At 33.0% G+C, this 20,328-nt stretch overlaps 1 protein-coding gene across 4 annotated transcripts in view; it reads left to right on the forward strand.

The window, feature by feature from the left end:
• The window catches only part of LOC111058745, a 50,540-nt gene that overhangs the window by 20,674 nt on the left and 9,538 nt on the right, over positions 1 to 20,328 (forward strand). The window contains exons 10-18 of one of the 4 annotated variants that reach the window (XM_039440227.1): positions 1,926 to 2,065; positions 4,598 to 4,994; positions 5,303 to 5,452; positions 6,311 to 6,439; positions 8,498 to 9,430; positions 11,197 to 11,314; positions 13,797 to 13,895; positions 14,490 to 14,609; positions 15,173 to 15,289. In XM_039440227.1, coding sequence (XP_039296161.1) covers positions 1,926 to 2,065; positions 4,598 to 4,994; positions 5,303 to 5,452; positions 6,311 to 6,439; positions 8,498 to 9,430; positions 11,197 to 11,314; positions 13,797 to 13,895; positions 14,490 to 14,609; positions 15,173 to 15,289 — 2,203 coding nt within the window. Of the gene's footprint in view, positions 1 to 1,925; positions 2,066 to 4,597; positions 4,995 to 5,302; positions 5,453 to 6,310; positions 6,440 to 8,497; positions 9,944 to 11,196; positions 11,315 to 13,796; positions 13,896 to 14,489; positions 14,610 to 15,172; positions 15,290 to 20,328 lie in introns of all 4 variants that reach the window. The other 3 variants (XM_039440245.1, XM_022346310.2, XM_022346312.2) reach the window with 3 other exon arrangements.

The following is a 20,328-nucleotide window of genomic DNA, read 5'->3' on the forward strand; positions in this document are numbered from 1 at the left end:
ACATATTAATTGTATTGAATTTGTCTTGCATATTAATTGGAATCTGTGCTTACAAGTGCTTTGAATTCATTGGATGGATTTTTATGAAAATGGAGAACTTGTAGTATACCGGAGTGCATTTGGAGGGACTTTCCACCAGTATCCTTTTATATATAAGAAACAAGTGGTCATAGGTAATAATAATGCTCTACAATTTAATATTGAAATCTTTGTAATATAAAGCTTGAACGTTTGTTATATTGTGACCATTTAAACATGACGTGTCGAATCTGGCTGGCTATTAATAAAACCATTTTTATTAACTTCACTTCACTTCACTTCCACATCACTTACTTACTAAACTTTTGTAACCGCCCTTGATGGGCAGGATATCTTATTACTACTTCAAGGGAGTCATGGGAACTGGATAGACAACAACATTGTATTACCTAAAGAATTTCTCATTTATTAGGCTATGTCAATTACTTGAAATTTAAAGAATGAAATATGCAGTACATTTTATCCAAATATTATTCCTTCAAAAACTACCTTCCAATAAGATTCTGCTAACTAGAAATTTACTACAACAATGATTTTATTAATTAGGGTCTCGGCCGGGTGAAAATGTTTTATAAGGAGCTAGAAATTTTGGCACTTTTGGCCCACAGCTATCACTCCCACCGTAATCCCAAACACAGGACACTCACGTATATCATAATGCCGGAAAAATAACTTAACTTTTTGCAATACGGTTTGGTTTTTGATCCGCTCGATACCTCGGTTGTTTAACGACTGGAAGCTTTCCGTCCGGAAAACTTCCCCCTCTCCACGTCAGTGTGCCAGAAGGCCTAACTGCTGCTATTGGAAGAGTCGGTTCTCACGAGATTCGGCAAGCGGGTACTTGCCAGGTCTGCAGTATTCCTCTGTGAAAATATCTACAGGCTACCAAACATCCGCCTTGTCCTTGCCTCGTGGAGCCGCCTCATCCGTGAGAACTAGCAAATATTCCTGAATTTGCTGGTTCCCAGAGTCGTTTAGACATAAGTTAGCAGAATCTTATTGTCGCTGCAAAAATACTACTTACTCACTAAATTATATATTTTCTCACTAAAGTCCAACTACGAAATTATTATTCTAATATCAGAGTCTTTTCTCCTGAAAAAATCTTAAATCTAAAACACGAAAAAAAATCAATCAATAAATAAGTAATCAAATACTACCCATGTCACACTTTAATTTATAAATTTTAGTGATACTTATCATTTTCACATCTATGTGAGGACTCTTCAATGATCTGAAATCTTACCATCAGCCTCTCTACTGAGTGCTCCGTAGCACAGTAATTAGATTCTATATTACTTTTTCCCACTCATCATAACGAATAAAAAGTACTGAATAAGAGATATTGAATAGAAAACATTTAAGAAGGTTGGAACTAGTAATTGATAGCATAGCTCTGAAATCCTATTGTGAATAATCGTACAGATAATCATAAAAATCGTTTCAAATAATTGATTCATCATAAAACTAGTACAAAAGAAAAGTAATAGAGAATGATTTGCAAATTGGAAATTCCATTATAGTCACCAAAAAAATGTTATCGAGTCTATTTTCACTTTTGCACAGTGGATTAAATATACTATAGATACTCGTACTAAGTAACTTGTCATCTACCAAGAATTTTTCTTTTATTTCGTTGAATAAATTATCAGTTTCTCCGAGAATGAGTCGAAGATATTAGGAGATATACCAAATATTTTAATAACGATCTTTCTCACCCCACATCAGAATTAAATCCTTGAACATCCTACACCAATTTGCTCAAAACAGGACTATAAAATTAGCATACAAGAAAGTTAAATTCAGCCTTGAGTTTTCTGCATTGAAATTTTCTGATTATGTTTGATTGCTGGAAGGATTATTATTTTATCCACTGATTTTTTCAGGCAGGTGTCCACGTTGACATTATTGAAATAGAAACTAGGAAAATGATTTCAGAGAATAAGCATGGACTAATGTTCATAGCTAATATGCAAAAATCCAACATATCCCAGATCGCACAAGTGGACCCAACTCCACTTTCAGAGTGAGTAGTGTTTCTCATTTACTTTGTCAAATCAAATACTTCAGTTTTATGTTTCCTTAATATCAACTCCTATATTCTACTAGAAATGTGCGCTGAAATGAAAATCATTCTACTGGTAATCTTCAACGTAAGGCCTTTGCTGCAAGCAGACTTCAACGTTATGCTTTGTATCTTTCTGGTTATGACTTTGATATATGTTATGTGAAATCACATTTACATGGTAATGCAGATGCTCTTTCACGATTGCCCTTGAACTTATCAAGTACTGTAAATAACAATGATGACAATACTGTTAATGATTATCATGGTACCTATTTGCATTGCTTGAATGAAGCAATGAAATTCCATTGAATTTTGAAGATGTTAAAAAAGAAATTAGTACAGATTCTGTCTTGAGTAAAATTTGTAATTATGTAATGTATGGTTGGATTGAAAAATGTCCTGATGAACTCTTAAGACCATATTTCCAATGTAAAGATGAAATTTCAGTTGAAAATGGTGTTTTACTTTGGGGTTATAGAGTAATTGTACCTGACAAATTTCGCAAGAGGTTATTAGATGAGCTTCATTCTGGTCTTCTTGGCATTGTTAAAATGAAACAATTAGCTAGGTCATATATCTGGTGGCCTGCTATCAATAATGATATTGAGAACTTAGCTAACTCATGTTCCTCCTGCCTTCTTGAAAAACAAAACCCTTCCAAAACTATTCTCCATGTTTGGAACTATCCAGAATGTCCTTGGTCTCGTATCCATGTTGATTTCCTTGGTCCATTCAAGTCCAAAATGTATCTAATTGTCATTGATGCTTATACCAAATGGCTTGAAGCCTTAGAGGTCAGCTCCACCTCTGCCAGTCAAACTATCAATCATTTGCGTCAATTATTTGCCAGATTTGGCTTGCCTAAGCTCTTAGTCTCTGACAATGGTCCACCTTTCACCTCTTCAGATTTCAAGCACTTCTTGAGCATGAATGGTATCAGACACTCTCTTATTGCACCATATCATCCACAAACCAATGGGTTAGCTGAAAATTCTGTTAAGCTCATTAAAAATAAATTGAAATGTGCTTCACTTGAAAATGAAAATTTTGACATTGCTCTATCTCGGCTTTTGTTCTCATACCGTACTTCAATACATGCTAGTACAGGGGAAACTCCAGCAAAATTGATGTTCAATCGGCCCTGTAGGACACGTTTCGACTTATTACGCCCTGACCTGCGGAGCGTGGTTAATGCTAATCAATCCAAGCAAATTAGTCACTCTCATGGTTCTCAACCCAGAGAGTTGTCCATTGATCAGCCTGTTCTGTGCCGAGACTACCGATCAACTCACCCAAGATGGGTTGAGGGGACCATTTTCAAACATCTAGACCCTGTAACATACCTCATCAAATTGAATAATTCCAACATGATTTGGAAACGTCATATTGATCAAATTTCACAACATGTACCCCAATTGTCACATGCTCCTCCTGTTCAAGTAACACCTGCTGTACCTACCCCTGTACCTATCCCTAATCAAATACCTGTACCCAACACTGTATCTGAAGGTACTACCTCAACTGTACCTCACCCAATCCCTCAATCCCCTCCACCAACTACCTCACCAATACTTGGAAAGCGATATCCACAAAGAAATAGGCAACCAGTTGTAAAACTGAATCTCTGAATTGATTCATGTAATGTTTTCTTTTATATTCTTATATCATTTGTATCTTGGATTTTTTTATCTTCATTTTGTATTGCTACCTAGTTCTATTCTTATTATTTCATATGTTTTTCAGTATTTTTCCAATTTTGAGGGAAGGATTATGTAATGTATTGAGTACTCTATGTGTTCTCTTGGCCCTCGATGCTCGAGGCTCTGTTTGTGTGTGTGCCTTGCAATGGCAAAATCTGTAAAATCTTCTAAAAAATCTGTACACGAGCCTCAAAATAGGTTGTCCAAGAAATAAGTCAATGAATATACGTATAAATAAATGTTGGGAAGCGAACAAGCGATTGGTTCCATAGTCACGCTGATAAGCTATCGATAAAGCAAGTTGTGAGGATGATCACTTTGTGAATATAAATATACTCTAAATATACTTGATGATAAACCCAATTAAGTACCCCAATTACAAGTTTCCTGTACGTTTCAAGATCCCCTTAGTCCAAAGACTTTATTTCCATGATTAGTGTAATTTTATGTTTTCTATGTTTCTGTGACTCATCTCCTTTCTGCTTGTCTGATGTTTCGAATTTTATTGTTTTCTTAGAATATTAACATTTTTAATACGATATTTTCCCCATTGTCAGCTTATTTTCTTCATACTTTTCTTACAAACATGATAATAATATCGAGTGACCTGGCTGGCTCTTTGACATGACCTAAAGACTGCTTTTTAGGCAGCTGGGACCGACGAATTAACGTTTCCATCCAAAACACGGGAGTGGCATGATAAGAGATAAGATAAACACAAACTTTATAAAAGAAGAGATTTGCTCTAAATAATAAATTCTATCCAACACTTTCACTTAATTGTTTTCAGAAGCCAAGATGAAGTTGAAGAAGATGACGGAGAAGAAGACGAAGAAGAAGAAACGCAGACCTGCAGTGATGCTGTCGGACTATCGGAATACAATGGATTAATGGCAGAGTGCAGGGTCGAGCCCGTGACGCCGACGACAGACAAACTACTTGCGCCTGTTTCCCAAAAGAAGAAGAAGAAAAGACGAAAACTAGTCCCAATAAGCGGGAGCGCCAAAATATCTCAAAAAGATATCCCAACAGAAAATGCCAATGTTCTTGAAAATGATGGAAATTCGCCAGTGCAGGATGTTGCTGGTCATGAACTTGTCAAAACTAGTAATCAAAACTCAGACATGAGAGAAACAGAAAATTCGAAATCAAGATATGTAAGCAGACCGAAATCTACACCGCAAAAGGTAATTCATCTATAAAGCCATCTCAAATGCTCAATTAATTCATAACAAAACATTGCTGCATCACATGCAATTTAATAATAATGATTTATGCAATATTTATAAATGAACGTATTTCTCTCTATGAATTAAATTCGTGTTGAAAAAGTTCATCCAATCCCTCTGATTAGAAAGAAAATAATCGTATAGTTGAAAAGATCATTCGATTAGTCCTTTGACTTGTCAACAGTTTATGAAACTTTTTTATTAAAATCAAATTCACTTTGCTAAACTAGTGTGTGCAACTTTATAAATGTATCAATTCCATGCAGGTGAGCTTCAATGAATCTTCATCATCCAAAAAGACTAAAATCAAACCATTGGGGTCAAAGAAACTGCCTGTCTTACTAATTCATAAGTTAACTGATGATGAAATCATTGAACTATCTCCCAAAGCATATCGTCCTAAAACTAACGAAATGGTAATGTTTTATTTATTTGTTCAATGGTAATTATAAAACTTATTCATATATATCGATATAGTAGCCCTATTAAAATATATCAAAATGATGAGAAATATATATTTATTAAATTCGACATGTGAAATTTATCATAATTCGTTCAACTCATCAATTGTTGATGTATTCTTCTCACATAAACGATGTTTACTGTTGAGGTATTGTAATTGAATTTATTCTTGTTGAAAAGGTTCATCTAATCACTGAGATTAGAGAGTAAATTAACATATAATTGAAAAAAATTGATAATGTACAATAATTATTATTATGGAACAGAATTCTGTAATTGAGATGAACAAATGGTATGAAAAGTAATACATCATTGTACACGAAATATACTTTCTGATTGTGCTATTGAGAATTCGATAATTCATTTGAAACATTTCTGATAGGTTGAAATAGACTTCATAAGGTCATCTTATGATTAAAATATTGTACAAACAAGTTGAAGGAATAATACATATATATTTAATATATAAGTTTCAAGATGAATGAGAGGTTCATAAGACTTGCTAATTTGTAAGCCAACTTAGCTATATTTGCATATGTCCTCAGTTAAATTACAGTGTTATGAGGATTTTATGTACTTTATAAGGTTATCTTACAAAAGTTTATTCGAATACATGAAATACATTCTACAGAACCAATTTATGTCTTTACTTTTGAAACAACTAGCAAAATTTAAAATGTTTGTCCCATGGGTCTTGGTTTGTTAATTAAAAAAAACAGTCAACAGTTCACAAAACGTATTTTCATTAAAAATCAAATTCACTTGGATTAAACTCATCTATACAACTTTCTAAATGTATCAATTTCATTCAGGTGAGCTCTGATGAATCGTCATCATCCAAAAAGTCAATGAAACTGCCTGTCCTACTTGTTCATAAGTTAACGGATGATGAACTCATTCAACTTTCTCCCAAAGCATGCACTCCTAAAACTAACAAAATGGTAATGTTCTATTTACTATGTGCGATGCTATTGTAACATAAAACTTATTTCTAGGTATCGATATATAGCCCTACTAAAATATATCAAATATCTAATAGATATATTTATTGAATTTGACAAGTGAAATATTTCACAGCATAGCAATTGTCAACGAATTCTTCCCACACGAAGGATTTTTTTTTTATTTTTATAAAATAAAATTCGAAATAGAAATCTATTCATAATTCACATATTCATGACTTTTTTATTATTTATAATGTATTTTTATTATAATGGTCAGTTTTCTATTCAAATGCATTGAATCACAGTTCGAATAATCAGATATGCGATTATTATTACTATTATAGTACTCTTATTAGTACTACCAGTAATATTATCATTTAATTATATAGTACACAGTTTATAAAGCTCATTCATGAAGTGTTCTCCTTCCATCTTGTGTTATAAAGGAATATAAATAAAGGAAATACGTAGAACTGATATTGATATTGTTGAAACTCTTCACAATATTATTAAGATGTTGTCAAACACAGCAAAGTTATATAAGTTGTCCAATAATTCATCAACATAGATGGCTATTTGAAGAACATCATAACCTTCTTTTATATGTATGAGGAAATAATTTTTAAATGGAATCAAACTATTTTGTCAAATTCTCACTCTTAGGTACCACTCATACTACTACGTCTAAAAACTACATTTATGCAAATGAGTGTTTTGTCAACTACGATGACAAATTTCCAATTCGAAATTAAAAAATGATTCATCATTTTTGAATGTAACTAGCATATTACAAAATAAATTAAAAATACATACTAGAAGTTCTGTGAACAGTAGACCTCGCGCTCAGTAAGTTACATTGACCTGTTGTTATGTTTTCTCAAAAATTAATAAATAATTTATCAATTTAAAATGTCTAGAAAAAATCCTAAATAAATATAGAGTTTTCTGTCCTATCGTACCGTGACGTGTCGTCCCGGAATGTGAGTGTGAGCACTGTTATCAGGTCTGGCTGCAACTGTCTACAACGTTGATGGAAAGATACAATTTTCAAGATGTTCGATGTTTTTGAACGGGTAGTATTATAGTCCACTAGACAGCTGATTTATGATGAATAATTCTATAGTCTGATTTTTACGGTAATATTGGCATATGAAGGAGGCTCCTTTTTCCTTTTATATTATCCTTGAAACGCAAAATTTTCAAAAACCTTGTATATACGTCGACGCGCAATTTAAAAAGGAACATACCTGTCAAATTTCATGAAAATTTATTACCGCGTTTCGCCGTAAATGCGCAACATAAAAACATATAAACATTTAAACATTAAGAGAAATGCCAAACCGTCGACTTGAATCTTAGACCTCACTTCGCTCGGTCAATTATAAAAATATTTGATTATTTTAAACAAGATTGAACCGTTAATATTGCATCAGATATACCGATAGCAGCTATCCTCTATAGAAGGCAGTGGCAAGGCAGAGAATTTGCACCGATGTTCTGCTATCTTTCTTCACTGCCATTATAACGTGGACCTCACTATAATCATAATCCTAACCTCAAATTATAAAACAATCCCTGTTTGATTTTTTAGCCGTTCGTGCACTCCAGATCCATTCATTGGATATTCGAGACAGAGTTTCCTGGCGACTGGACATACTGATCGCCAAGAGTCGTGAGATTTAAGTATCCTATGTGTTCAATAAAGTGAGGTTAGGATTTAAAGTGGAATAGCGTGAATATAAACGAGAAAATTGTCAAATTAGTTGTGAAAGTAGTAAACCTCTCATTTTATACAATTGAAGAAATTTTTTATCAAAATAAGCCTTTAATGACACAATTTTGAATAAGTCAAATCGAAATGTCTGAAAGTCTGGTATCCGCGACTGGAGTCGTATGATTTGAGTCGCGATAGTGTGAGTAGTGCCTTAGAATACGAAAATTTTAATTTGAGAGTGTGATTTGGAGCAAATTTGTAGCCAACAGCTCTCCCTCTTATATTATACATATTATTCATCAATATTTTCCTCCATCTAATGGCATTTACGATTTTTCCAGGACGGTCATCAACCTCAGGATCACGAACGAATTTCAACCCTAATTGCAATCAAGAAAACTATTGATGCGGTATCAATACCTGTTGAAAGAAGTGGCCGAACTTCTAAACCTGGTGCTTCCTCTAGTGTTGTGTCAAAAACAGGAAGCGTGGATCTGTTTGATGATGCTTCTGCAAGCACAAGCAAACCTAAAGAAACACGCCAATCTGAAAAAGAAGATTTGCCATCAAGTAAAGACATTAATACTGGCAAACCGTTATCGCCTTGCATCGCTAAAGCCACCAGTATCGATGAAATGAACCACACAGTTCATGAAATTATGTCAGTAGAAGAGTGTTCGTTAATTGAGAATAACGAATCATCAGAAAATGTTCTTAACACGGAAAAAAGCGTGTCTCCAAAGAAAAACAAGAAAATATTAAGTGATAGAGATACAGTTGCTAATTGTGTCAAACCAATAACTCGTAGTGCTGCAAGAAATATGTTTCACGCAGAATCCCCCAGAACTAGGTCATCTATGAAAAATTATACTAATAGAAATGGAATTTTGAACAAGTATGCAAATCAACCTTCCCCATCATCTAGCTCCTCTTCTCCTAAAAAAAAGAAGTTACCTGATAGAACTCAACAAAATAGTAACACGAATAAGACAAGTGAATGTGATAAAGCACCAACATCTTCATCTTCATATGAAAATCTTTCAGATCAAAATCATTATTCTGCGAATGTAGAGTTAGATACGGATAGAACACTCCTAGAAAATGATGAAAAGGACCAAAATACTCTTCATCCTGAGAAGTCGCCTGGTTGTGTAAAAAATGTGTGCCGTGAACGCAGTGAAAACTCGCCAGACTCAACAACAAGGCAACGAACTGACAATGAGGTGGATGTCAAAAGCAGGGGCTCGTCATCGCTGACTCAGTTCTCTCCTACCGTAAGTAGTAACTCACCAAATGCAAATACCTATGTTTGCAATGAGTTGATACAAACAAATCAATTATCCCCATCTCCTTCGGTAGAGACTGAAATATACTACCCTACTAGAGGACTAATCTATTGCACTAGGCAGAGCATACGTCACATAAGTAAGTCTATCGAGATATTTCCATCATCTCAATCTGTAGCCTCAACTCAAATACTGTTGCGTCCAGAAAAATCAGAAATATTTACAAGAAAGAAGATACTTCCATCACCTCAATCTGTAGCTACAACTAAAATACTGATTCGTCCAGAAGAACCAGAAATATGTACAAGAAAGAAGATAACTCAACAAATTAAATGTGTTGATTTAGCTCTGTCTCCTCCAGAGTTTTCATCTCCGGAATCAATAGTAACAGAGATATATAACTTTACTGGTGAACGAGTAAAGTGCACTAGGAACAAACTAAGTGACCGAACAGGTTCCCTTCCACAAGAATTTGAATGTAAAAATACATCTTTTTGCCTTGTAAGTTATACATTATTATTCTATTTTGCTTTTTTATGCTTTTATTTTTTTGCTTTCTTGCTACATCACGTTATAGTCAACAGCTTCTATTCTCTGTCTCATCATATAAACAAGCTTTATTTGCTGAAATATTGTGAGTTGCTGAAAATACAACAGAAATCAGATTCGTAACTAGGAATTATTCTTTTCCACGTCTTTAACAGTCTTTAAGCATTGTTTTATAGTTTTATTCTCAATTGCAACAGAAATAATTTATCCAAAAATGCCTGAATTATATCAATGTTCATTATATCTTCATTCTACAAATTGAGATTACTCAAAAATTAGTGCAAATGAAAACTATTTTTCAAGTAACCTTTGTCATCATACGTTTAGTTCTTAATTTATATCCTTGATTTCGTTTCGTTTTACGAAATAATTTCTAGTATTCTGCTAGTACTTATTATATTAATAATGATCGTATATTATATGCGATCCAACAATAATTATTATTGTTGTGAGTGCATCTAGGGACTGAAGTGGTTTCTCCATGAGGGAAAAAATTACACATTTGTCTTGTGATGCGCTCACCATTTCTCCTACATTTAGAACATTGTATTATTCAACTTTTGCTTCATCGGGATTCTTTATTGAATGAGCTTGTTCCAATATAAATTATAACCAGGCTTGCTATCTTCAATGGCAGGCACTCAAACGTTAGACGCAGACTCATCTAAATACTACCCATGTTATCGAATAAGGTTAATAAATTATTTTAGTCTTTTGATTTGATGAAGTAGCCTCTTAAATCTCTAAGGAGGGAATGTATAACTTGAATATTGTCCACTATATTTACTTTTTAACTTTTCAAATTTAATAACCCTGATTCGAAATTCTTAGTTTAATATATATTTTTGGACTGTGAATTTTCGTAATAATTATGGGTACTGGAAACTCAACCTTATATGGACTATTGATTATCAAAATTTGGGAAAGAAAAAGTTTTGGTGAAATCCTGTTCCAATCATTGACTAATGTGTTTTTGTAATTGAATAAATGAATATTATGCTACAAAGAGAAAAATACAATTTTAGATAGGAGGTAACTTAGAGGAAAAATTCTACTTTTAAGATGAATAGTGTTAGTCCATAAAAGTTGGGATCTCTTCGCAAAATAACCCATGCTTGCTCACTGTGTACATGGTGCTATTCGGTACATTAATTATAAGTTTCTGAATTCTTCGGCACTTTTTTTATTAATCTTTCGTTTTACAGGAGCAATGGTTACGAGAAAGGAATTCGGAAATAATTTTAGAACCTGAAGAAGCGGTTGCTGACCCTCTGGATGGAAGTCAGAATCCACTAAACTTAAAACAAACACAGAACTCTGGAGGTATTCCCTATTATCATCATCATCTTAATTTTAAACATTATTTATTCGATTAGAAAATTTCACGTGAAACGCTTTTCACGGATTCTGCATTCTCTCTTTAGAAGTGAATACTTGAAGTTTATGTATGAGGGCTACTTTTAATAATTTGGGGAATCTGAATTTCTCAAGGTCACAATGGATTGATGGAATACTGTACTTGTAAATATATAGACTGAAATGAATAATATGAAGATCAGTTAATTAAAAATTTCCACTTCTTCAAGTGACAGACTCAAAAGCCTTTTCTTCAGTTTTATTTTAAATTGTGACAAAGAATTAATTCTCTTGATACCTATAGGGAGTAAATTGTAATATTTGCATCCTAAAAATACAAAGTTCTTTTTATACCTAGTACAATAAGGCCTAGGTGTTATTAAATGTTCCCTTGTCCTTTGTCGTGTTATCACTCCTCCCAACAATGCATGCGTATCAGGCACAGTCCTCATTCCCATTCAGTTCCCACTAATTTTGAAAAACAATAAATTATTTTTTATAGATTTAAAAAGTTTGTGAAGCAATTAATTTTCCAGCTATTTTCCAAGGTCACGTATCTGATTTTTTTATAAGAGTTTTAAATCCCATAAAGCACATGTGATTTATGCAAAAAGATAGCGTAGCTTAAACTACACGTCAATTACTGATATGCGTGATCAATTGAAATGAAATGAAATTAAAAAGATTAATTTATTCATCCAAAAACTAGTACAATAACAGGAAAATCTGTTTCTTATCATCTAAACATAAATGTACAGTAATAATGATGTTACAAATTGATAAGATTCTTTTATAAGAATGAATAAAACAAAAAACGCCCCGAGGCCTAGCCTATGTGGGGTGGTATGCATGAATCTTAGAGCTAGAGCTAAGAACTACGTAGATGGGCAATTTGATGAGACCGACTGGTCTCTAAATATTACAAATTTACTGCTAGAATGACATAAATTAGAAGAAACAAAGTGGACTTCACATAAATAAGTTATTGTAATAGGATATACAATTCTTAAAATACACTGACTACCAAATTTATCATATGAAATTAACCTCTAACTCTATAAGGGGTATGATGATGACTGATGAAATTATTTCACATGAAGCAATTCCACGGGAAAAATATAAAGATACAAATACAAAGTGTACGGCCAATAATTCAGTGTAAGAGACCATATGCAGATATAATGACATTGAATTGCAAAGTACATCAGGTTGAGTTATATCAGGGTATGAAAAAAGTATTAGTATCCTCTAATTGCATAAGGTACTCCTTCACTTCTTTAAGAAAAGTGTGTTTATCATTCAATGATTTTAGTGTAATAGGGAGTAAATTATAAAACTTTGGAGCCAAGAAGGAATAACATTTTTTGAATAAAGTTAAATATGGTCTTGGGGTATTCACATCCAATCGATTTCTCAAGATATAATTTAATCCAGGTCTTTCAAATAATTTATCAGTTATGATTTTGTCGTACACGGACATGGAAGAGTATGCTGAACTGATTATTTGGTCAATAAAAAATAATAGGATGGTCTGGATTTGAGGATTGTTAGTATGGGTTATAGATTTTGAGGTGTGCATCCAGCTAAAGATTGTCATGAGATGCATCAATTATTTGGCGGTACGAAGTTCGCCGGGCCAGCTAGTATTTAATATATCTACATTTGCATTCTTTATCTCCAGTTGAATTTAATTCTTCAGACTCAGATTTATTTGTTTTTCATTCACTTTTGAATTTGAGTCCAATTTTCAGTGCAAACACTTGAAAACAAAAAATTTCGGATTTAGATTGTTTAAAACCAAATAAAATAACAAAATTACACTCACTAATCATTTAAAACTGTAAAATAATGATTTACTTTAAAAATTTTGATCCTAAAAATTAGAAGCAAAATGTTTTATGTTTCTTGTTCGGTGCTATAACATTCTACGCCTAAGATATTTTAATCTTCATTTATGTTCTTGGCTTTAGTGTTATGTTTATGCTTTTAAACAGTTTATCTATATTTAAAATGTTGTAATAATCTGAAATTTAATATTGCGCCAAATGCTCGAAAATGGTTTCTGCGTCTTTCGTTTTCCCATCTACTTCTAAAGCTCTTTTCACTTCAATGTCCTTCTCAATTGTAATCACTACTTTAAGAGATTTCCCACTGTTCAGCTTTTTGACAAAATTAATGTTCAGCACATTTACTGGATCGTGATGGATTGGATTTCCATTTCTATTCGCGCAAGCACAATCGCACTCACTTTTGATGACTCCGAATTTCATTTGAATCAGCAATACTCTACTTATAAAACAGCAAATTCCACTGTCAATGAAACCGCTCGCACAGACTTCTGAACAATAATCGTTGAAATAATGAATAATATTAATTGATCTATACTAATCTTATTTATTCATTGTTGAAAGTATTAAGAGTATTGCATTACTGTGAGATTTATTTACAGAATACATGAACACGGGACTTGATGTCGATGCTTTACATCAAGGAGTTGATGTTATATCGGACAACGCCGTAATCATCAACTCGGAACCATCCATTTTTGGTACGCTAATTTACGTTTCGTTTTTCGTCAAAATGTAATTTTTTGTACTTAGCTACTTTTATTTTTATATGTAACAATTCTATATATAATCTAGTTGATAAGCACCTTTGATTTAATTTCTGTTTATTTGTATGACTGAATAAGAGGTCCTCACATCATATTATAATTATTATGTGCTTTTTTATGGTTGTTGATAGAATAAGACGTTATATTTTCAGAAACGATATATCGTTTATTTGTGACGATGAATAATCAAAACATAACACAATTAATTATAAACATTTTAATTTAGTCCCTTTTTGTGTTCAATTAAGAATATTAATAAAATTATATTTTTTAGAATTAAATCTTTGAGGTAAGTAATATCGTACAATATCCTCAGTCCACGTATCAGGTATTGTTTACCTAAAACTATATACTGTTCATGAAAATTTGAAGTAGAAAATGCTTACTCACTGTATTCTATGAGTGAATATCGCAATCTTGTACTGTTATTCTCAGACAGCCTAGGCTGTCTGAGTTAAATTATGTATTATTTACCGAAAAAACTACTTACTCCTCGCTATTTGTAATCAATTTATTTTTATATTGCAGGTAAACCATTGGATATTATTAGTGGTTTATGTGAGAAGCGTTGTGATACATTCTATAGATACTCTGTAGTGAGTTTCAACTCCAATTCCAAACCAATTTGTCCAAAGTGCTACAATCAAGGTAATATAATAATTTTAAATCATCCAAAAACAGAGAATATTGATTTGTTTGTTCACAATATTCGTCTTTGTATATTGTATTCATTCGTATTGCACTTCATGCATTTCATTAATCATTTGAAATTATTCGTGTAAGAGCTGTCTTATTTTATTGATTATGCCGAATCACTCCAATTGAAATGCATTTTGTGGCATTCTGATAATTCAAATTCGAGTCAGCCAGTGATGAAGTCTAGTTGAACTATCTTAGGGTTCGGACAATCTATGAAATAGTCGATACAGTCATTGATAATCTATCAGAATTTTTTCCCAAGAAATTCTATCAGTTCTTCTGTTAATATTCGCACTGCGGAAGTCTTGAGATATTCAGATGGCTAATGCATTTTATTGGATTGTGCACAATTCAGCTTCATCAAAAGTTTGGCTAGTAAACCTCTGGCGATTCGTTGGTATCATTAGAACGGACTATTGTTCAATGAGTTATTGGAATTTTTAGAACGCTATATTTCCACTCCATTCAAATTTATGATTTTCAGTTATTTCTATAGTGTTCTCTTTTTTCAGGTAAAATTGTTGAATTGGACTTACGATTCTTATTCAAGCTGAATTTGATCCTGCATAGGAATCCAAATATTTGTTATGCGGCCGTGGTTCATTTCAATCAAGCAACCAGATTCTTAGGTAAGCTATTCGATGTCTACAATTATTTAGATTTTACGGAATATGGAATCCACCTAAAACTGTAAGCGCATTCATCTCTCATCGCTCCCATTACCCACGCACAAGCCTTGGCATTATCTGTCATCACACGCTACATTAAATGAAATAATTTCATATTAGTCTTGGGCTTGCCACTATTGATACGGTAGGCATGTCATGCACGCTTATTATAGGCCTACAAGTTTACATGCACAAGTTTTCTGTGTTTGATTTGAGTTTAGGTTTTTGTCCTGTCCACGATTCGAATCTTCGTTGTTTATTTCTTCGCTGCTCCACGTGAGATCAATTTGTTTTTGTATCTTTATAATTTGTAATTTTTCAGTGGTTAATTTTGCTGTTATTAGTGATTTATTTTATGTTAGTGACTTTTCAAGTAGTTTTGAATGATGAAACTATCGTATCATTAGTGGGCTCTATCAGGTCAGGTGTTGAACATTTATGCATGTACTCGTACAATCGTACAAGACAGGACTGCCATATCGTTTGTGTCCAGCCTAATGATTGATTAATGTTGCTACAAAGCAAGGAGTGACGAACTTTGTTCATTGTACTGCACTGACACTAATTTCTCAATTCAAAATTAATCCATAATCAATCTTCGGAGGAGGATTATAGCAAAAAAAGAGGATTGATACAAACTAGCTGACGAGCTTTGTGACTTGATCATTTCTTCTTCTGTGAGAATAGTTATATATATATTGTGAAGCGGTATTTGAAGGCTTCACACATGTAGGGTGAATCTTGTACTGAGTCAATGGTGTAGAGGCTATAAATTTTGCAATGCGTGTGTGGACGCTGAGTGAACACCAGACTGATGACTCACTACAAGATTCAATACAATTGTCAGAATCGCGGGAGGCCTAAACGCTCGCTCACCCTTGATTCTTCTAATGACAGATTGTATAATGATGAAATTTTTATAAGTAGTGTAGCGATCGCTAAACACTGAATACGGATACCTTAAAATTATTACCTGTGAAGAATGAGCATACAAAATCATACAGGTCGAGCAAAAATCCCGATGTAGATAATTTACGGGACTGCGTCTCTAATAAGTTCTGAAGGATTAAAATATGGTATTTGGACCAAATATCGTTCAGAATATACTTCGAGAACAGAGTCTTATCGGGTTTTAAGCTCTATTGTAGGAATTTATATGATCTCTAGCTGCATCTGCTGTACAATTGATGGGTTCGCTCCTAAGTCGAGGTTGGTAACAGATAAAAGCTGATATATGAGCAGGTAAGGATAAAGAATAAATATCTCGATCTGACCCCACTCGCTACATCCACTTAGACCTGTTCCAATATCCAGCTTAATTCAATTATTCGAATGATCGTATTCGATCGGTTCTTGATGGTATAGAACGTATCAGACACAATAATTGACAGGCTTAAGAAATAATCGAACTCAGAAAGCGAATTAACAAAACTGAAATATATTATAATAAAATATATGATCATACAGTGCAGATTCAGAATTTGATTTACAGGTTGATAATAATTTAGCATTAACAGAATAGTTAAAAATTTTCTTGTGCTTGCATGATACCATGCGTGATTCGACAGAATTTTACAATTGATAAAATTTAACAGTTTTGAAAAAATAGTAAAAAATGAATTATAAAATATTTTAAAATTGCTCGGGGTCGTGGTTCTGGCAGCGGAGGATAGCTAATCAAACTACAAATTCTTAGAAATTCTATATGGATAAATTCTAGGCTCTTAATAACTAAAAGCGCTTGTCGGCGTGGCCAATAATTTAACGAAGAAAAAATTTATGTTTCTGCACTGAAATATTTTTCGAAGCGTAGATTGGGGCCCCGTTAAACTTATAACTCACGTGAAATTCCTTGGCGGTCGTGGTTTTCTTCTTTAGATCAAAAATCGTTTGATCGGCAGCGGGTCCAGGCTTCGGTTTCAGCACGTGGGGGATTTTTAATTTAATATTTCCTTCACCAAATTAATTAAGGGATAATTTACTTTTAAACTTTTAAATTTATCGATTGATGAAAACAGAAATTTACGAATAACAAATAAATTGGCCTAAAATATCGGCTCACAAATAGAACATTTAAAATCGAACAAGAAGCTTTCACAAATAGGTCTTTGGTAACTATAAAAAGAGATCTGCACGGTGAGGATTTCAAAAGGGAAGTGCTGTCTTTTCTCTAAGCTTCTAGGCTAGACCTTGCTTCTCAGAATCTCGATGTAATAATTTGCATAAAAATTTGCCATTGGTAGAACGCTTGTGACGTAGACGTGACGTCAATGGCAGGCAGTAGAATATAATTCTTTTAATTACAATAATAATTCGATTCATGTGATTCTTAAAACTGCTTAATCTTATAGACATAGTTCCTCTCATACAATGTACATGTGCTAGCGTAAATGATAAGGCAGGGTTGGTGTCTGATAATAGATTAACATGTGTTGCTTTCAAACGATCACCTTTTTGGTGCTATTTCTATGCACTGTGATTGGCTTAGACCTGCCAAAGAGATTTAATTACCATGTGGTTCAGTTGAATTAAATCGTTAATGAATTAATACTCTTGTACAATTTTTATTAGGTTGAGATTGTTATAATTAATTTCTGCCATTTTATCAATAATATAATTTCATGCTATGACCTATTTAGTTACAATAAGACCTGACATATAATATAATTTCTTAAATAATAAATAATTTCAACGATAACACATACATTTTATTTTTTTATTGAAATTCTTGATCCTTTATGGATAGTTTTATAATTTTTAGAGATGGTATTATATCTTACGTGAAGCCAGCGTGACATTTGACAATACTTTGAATCAGTCAGCTGCGTTCGAACTGTTTTAAAAACATCTGATCGATGGTAAACAAAGTGTAACCTCAAAATCAGTGAGCGATTCATAAATAATTTGTGCTTTATTTGCAAAATAATTATAATTTTATTGAATAATTTTCCTAGAAAAATATTCAGTACAGAACGGTACTCTTATCAAATATACAGTTATTGATAAGTAAGCTTTATCGCTCGGTCGCTAACTATTCCTTTAGCAAATTCTTTCATTTTAAAAGGTAATCACAATTTTTCTCTCTTTTCATGAGATCTATTTGAAAGATTCATCACACAAAAGCCCCCAGGATATTTTAAATAGGTAATTGGGAGACGAGTCGAAACAATGACTATTGAAAAATCCGATATTGTGATGAATACACTATTTCATCTCCTTACTTCTACGAAAACTCAACACTTAACACTAAAAACAATATATCGTGCACTTTTGGCTACGAGAAAATAAATAATTGATTGTTCCTTTCATTGGATACAATCGGAATACAATAATTAATGAGGTCTCTTGGATCCTTCATTAAAACAACTCCACAACTTCCATTCACGGGTGGCTTATGAGCAGACCCATAACTATAACAAATATACAAAATTTCACATATTATCCTCTTAAGATTCGAACAGTATTTGCAACAAATATAGACTTTCATCATTTTTTCGTAGTTATTACAGGTTTCGACTCTTTAGTTTGGCTTTTACATAAATTGGGTGAGAGTGTGATTTTACTTCGGTGACTTGACAATCGTCTACCGTTTGACTCGAGCAATTCCTTATTTGCGCTTAGTACGTTGTGTGCAAACAGGGTTACACTGGAAATGGTTTACTTGATTTTTATCAATGCTGGTTACAAATATTATGTCTTCAAGATTACATTTATCAATTTGAATTTCAATTCATGATCTTTTGATGCAACAGTAATAAATTTCACATTTGAAGGTAAGAATTTCATTTTCTTTGGAGTTTTTTAGCAATACATTTATATGACATAGAACATGCGCATTTCGTGCAAATTAACATAAATATATATTTTTGGTTGCGTTTTTTACTTATAATTCCACATTAAATAATAGGTTACAATAATTAACTAACGATATTGCTTTGATTCCATTAACATTGACTCTAGGATTTCGTACACATTGGTTGGTGGGACGAAGAAAATTATCGAACAGGCTTTGGTTCTGAATAGATTTTTCTAATTTCTATCGATTCTGTATTTCGAGGTTAGATTTACACATTTTTTCAAATAAACTTTGTTTATTTTCTTTCCTCCTATTCACTACTAATTTCATGTTATTTCTAATTTATAATTATTTTCTGTTGATAATATAACTCTTGTTTCTATTTTTCAGTTGTGCAGATGATACCAGGCGATTGTTTCTGTGATGATTGTAACATGAGGCGGATGGCTTGATTAGGTTGGTAATTTTTTTAAAGTTGTTTCGTAGTTTTATTTTCTTCTGTTATTAAAGTTGATAATAATTTCTTCATTTGATGTGGATTGTTGATATTTCCTTATTAGCTGAGATGCGGCGATGTTTTGGTTATGTTGATTAGGCTGCAGTAGAAAGATGCTAGTTTGCAAAGATGTGATTCAATGGGTAGGCTGTGACTATGAAGTGTTTGATTATTGGTGTATTCCACAAATGTAGTTTCTAGTTGATTGAAAATTATTTCTTCCTTAAGCCCCCATCTAAATTTGATTTCTGATTTGTTTCAAGTTTCCATTCCAATTTGCAACTATCCGTTTTACTAAACTTTGCTTAAAACGAATGTGCCGGTGGTGTAGATCGATTCTTACAAACTCGTTTCCTCTTTGTTGGCCGGTAACATGCAGTTTGATATCCTTAAATCTGACATGCCGGTGGTGTCTGTGGGTTTTTTCAAATAATCCTTTTCTTTTTTGCATGCCGGTGTACAGTTTGTTTGATTTCAACCGGACATGACTGCGGTGGTTGTAGTTCTTCTTGATATCGTCTTCCTTTTTCCTTGCATGTCGGTAGGAATCGTGATGTAAGATTTTAGCCTAACATGACGGCGGTGTAGATAGATCCTTTCAGATATTTTTTTTCTTTCTTGAATTGTTTTGCTGCTTGTGTGTGGTCTTGACTTTATGCGGATTTTAAGTTTCAGTTGTGATTTTGATTTGTTGTAGGTTTCCGTTTT

This window comes from Nilaparvata lugens, chromosome 1, assembly GCF_014356525.2.
Source record: "Nilaparvata lugens isolate BPH chromosome 1, ASM1435652v1, whole genome shotgun sequence".
Classification (NCBI taxonomy): domain Eukaryota; kingdom Metazoa; phylum Arthropoda; class Insecta; order Hemiptera; family Delphacidae; genus Nilaparvata; species Nilaparvata lugens.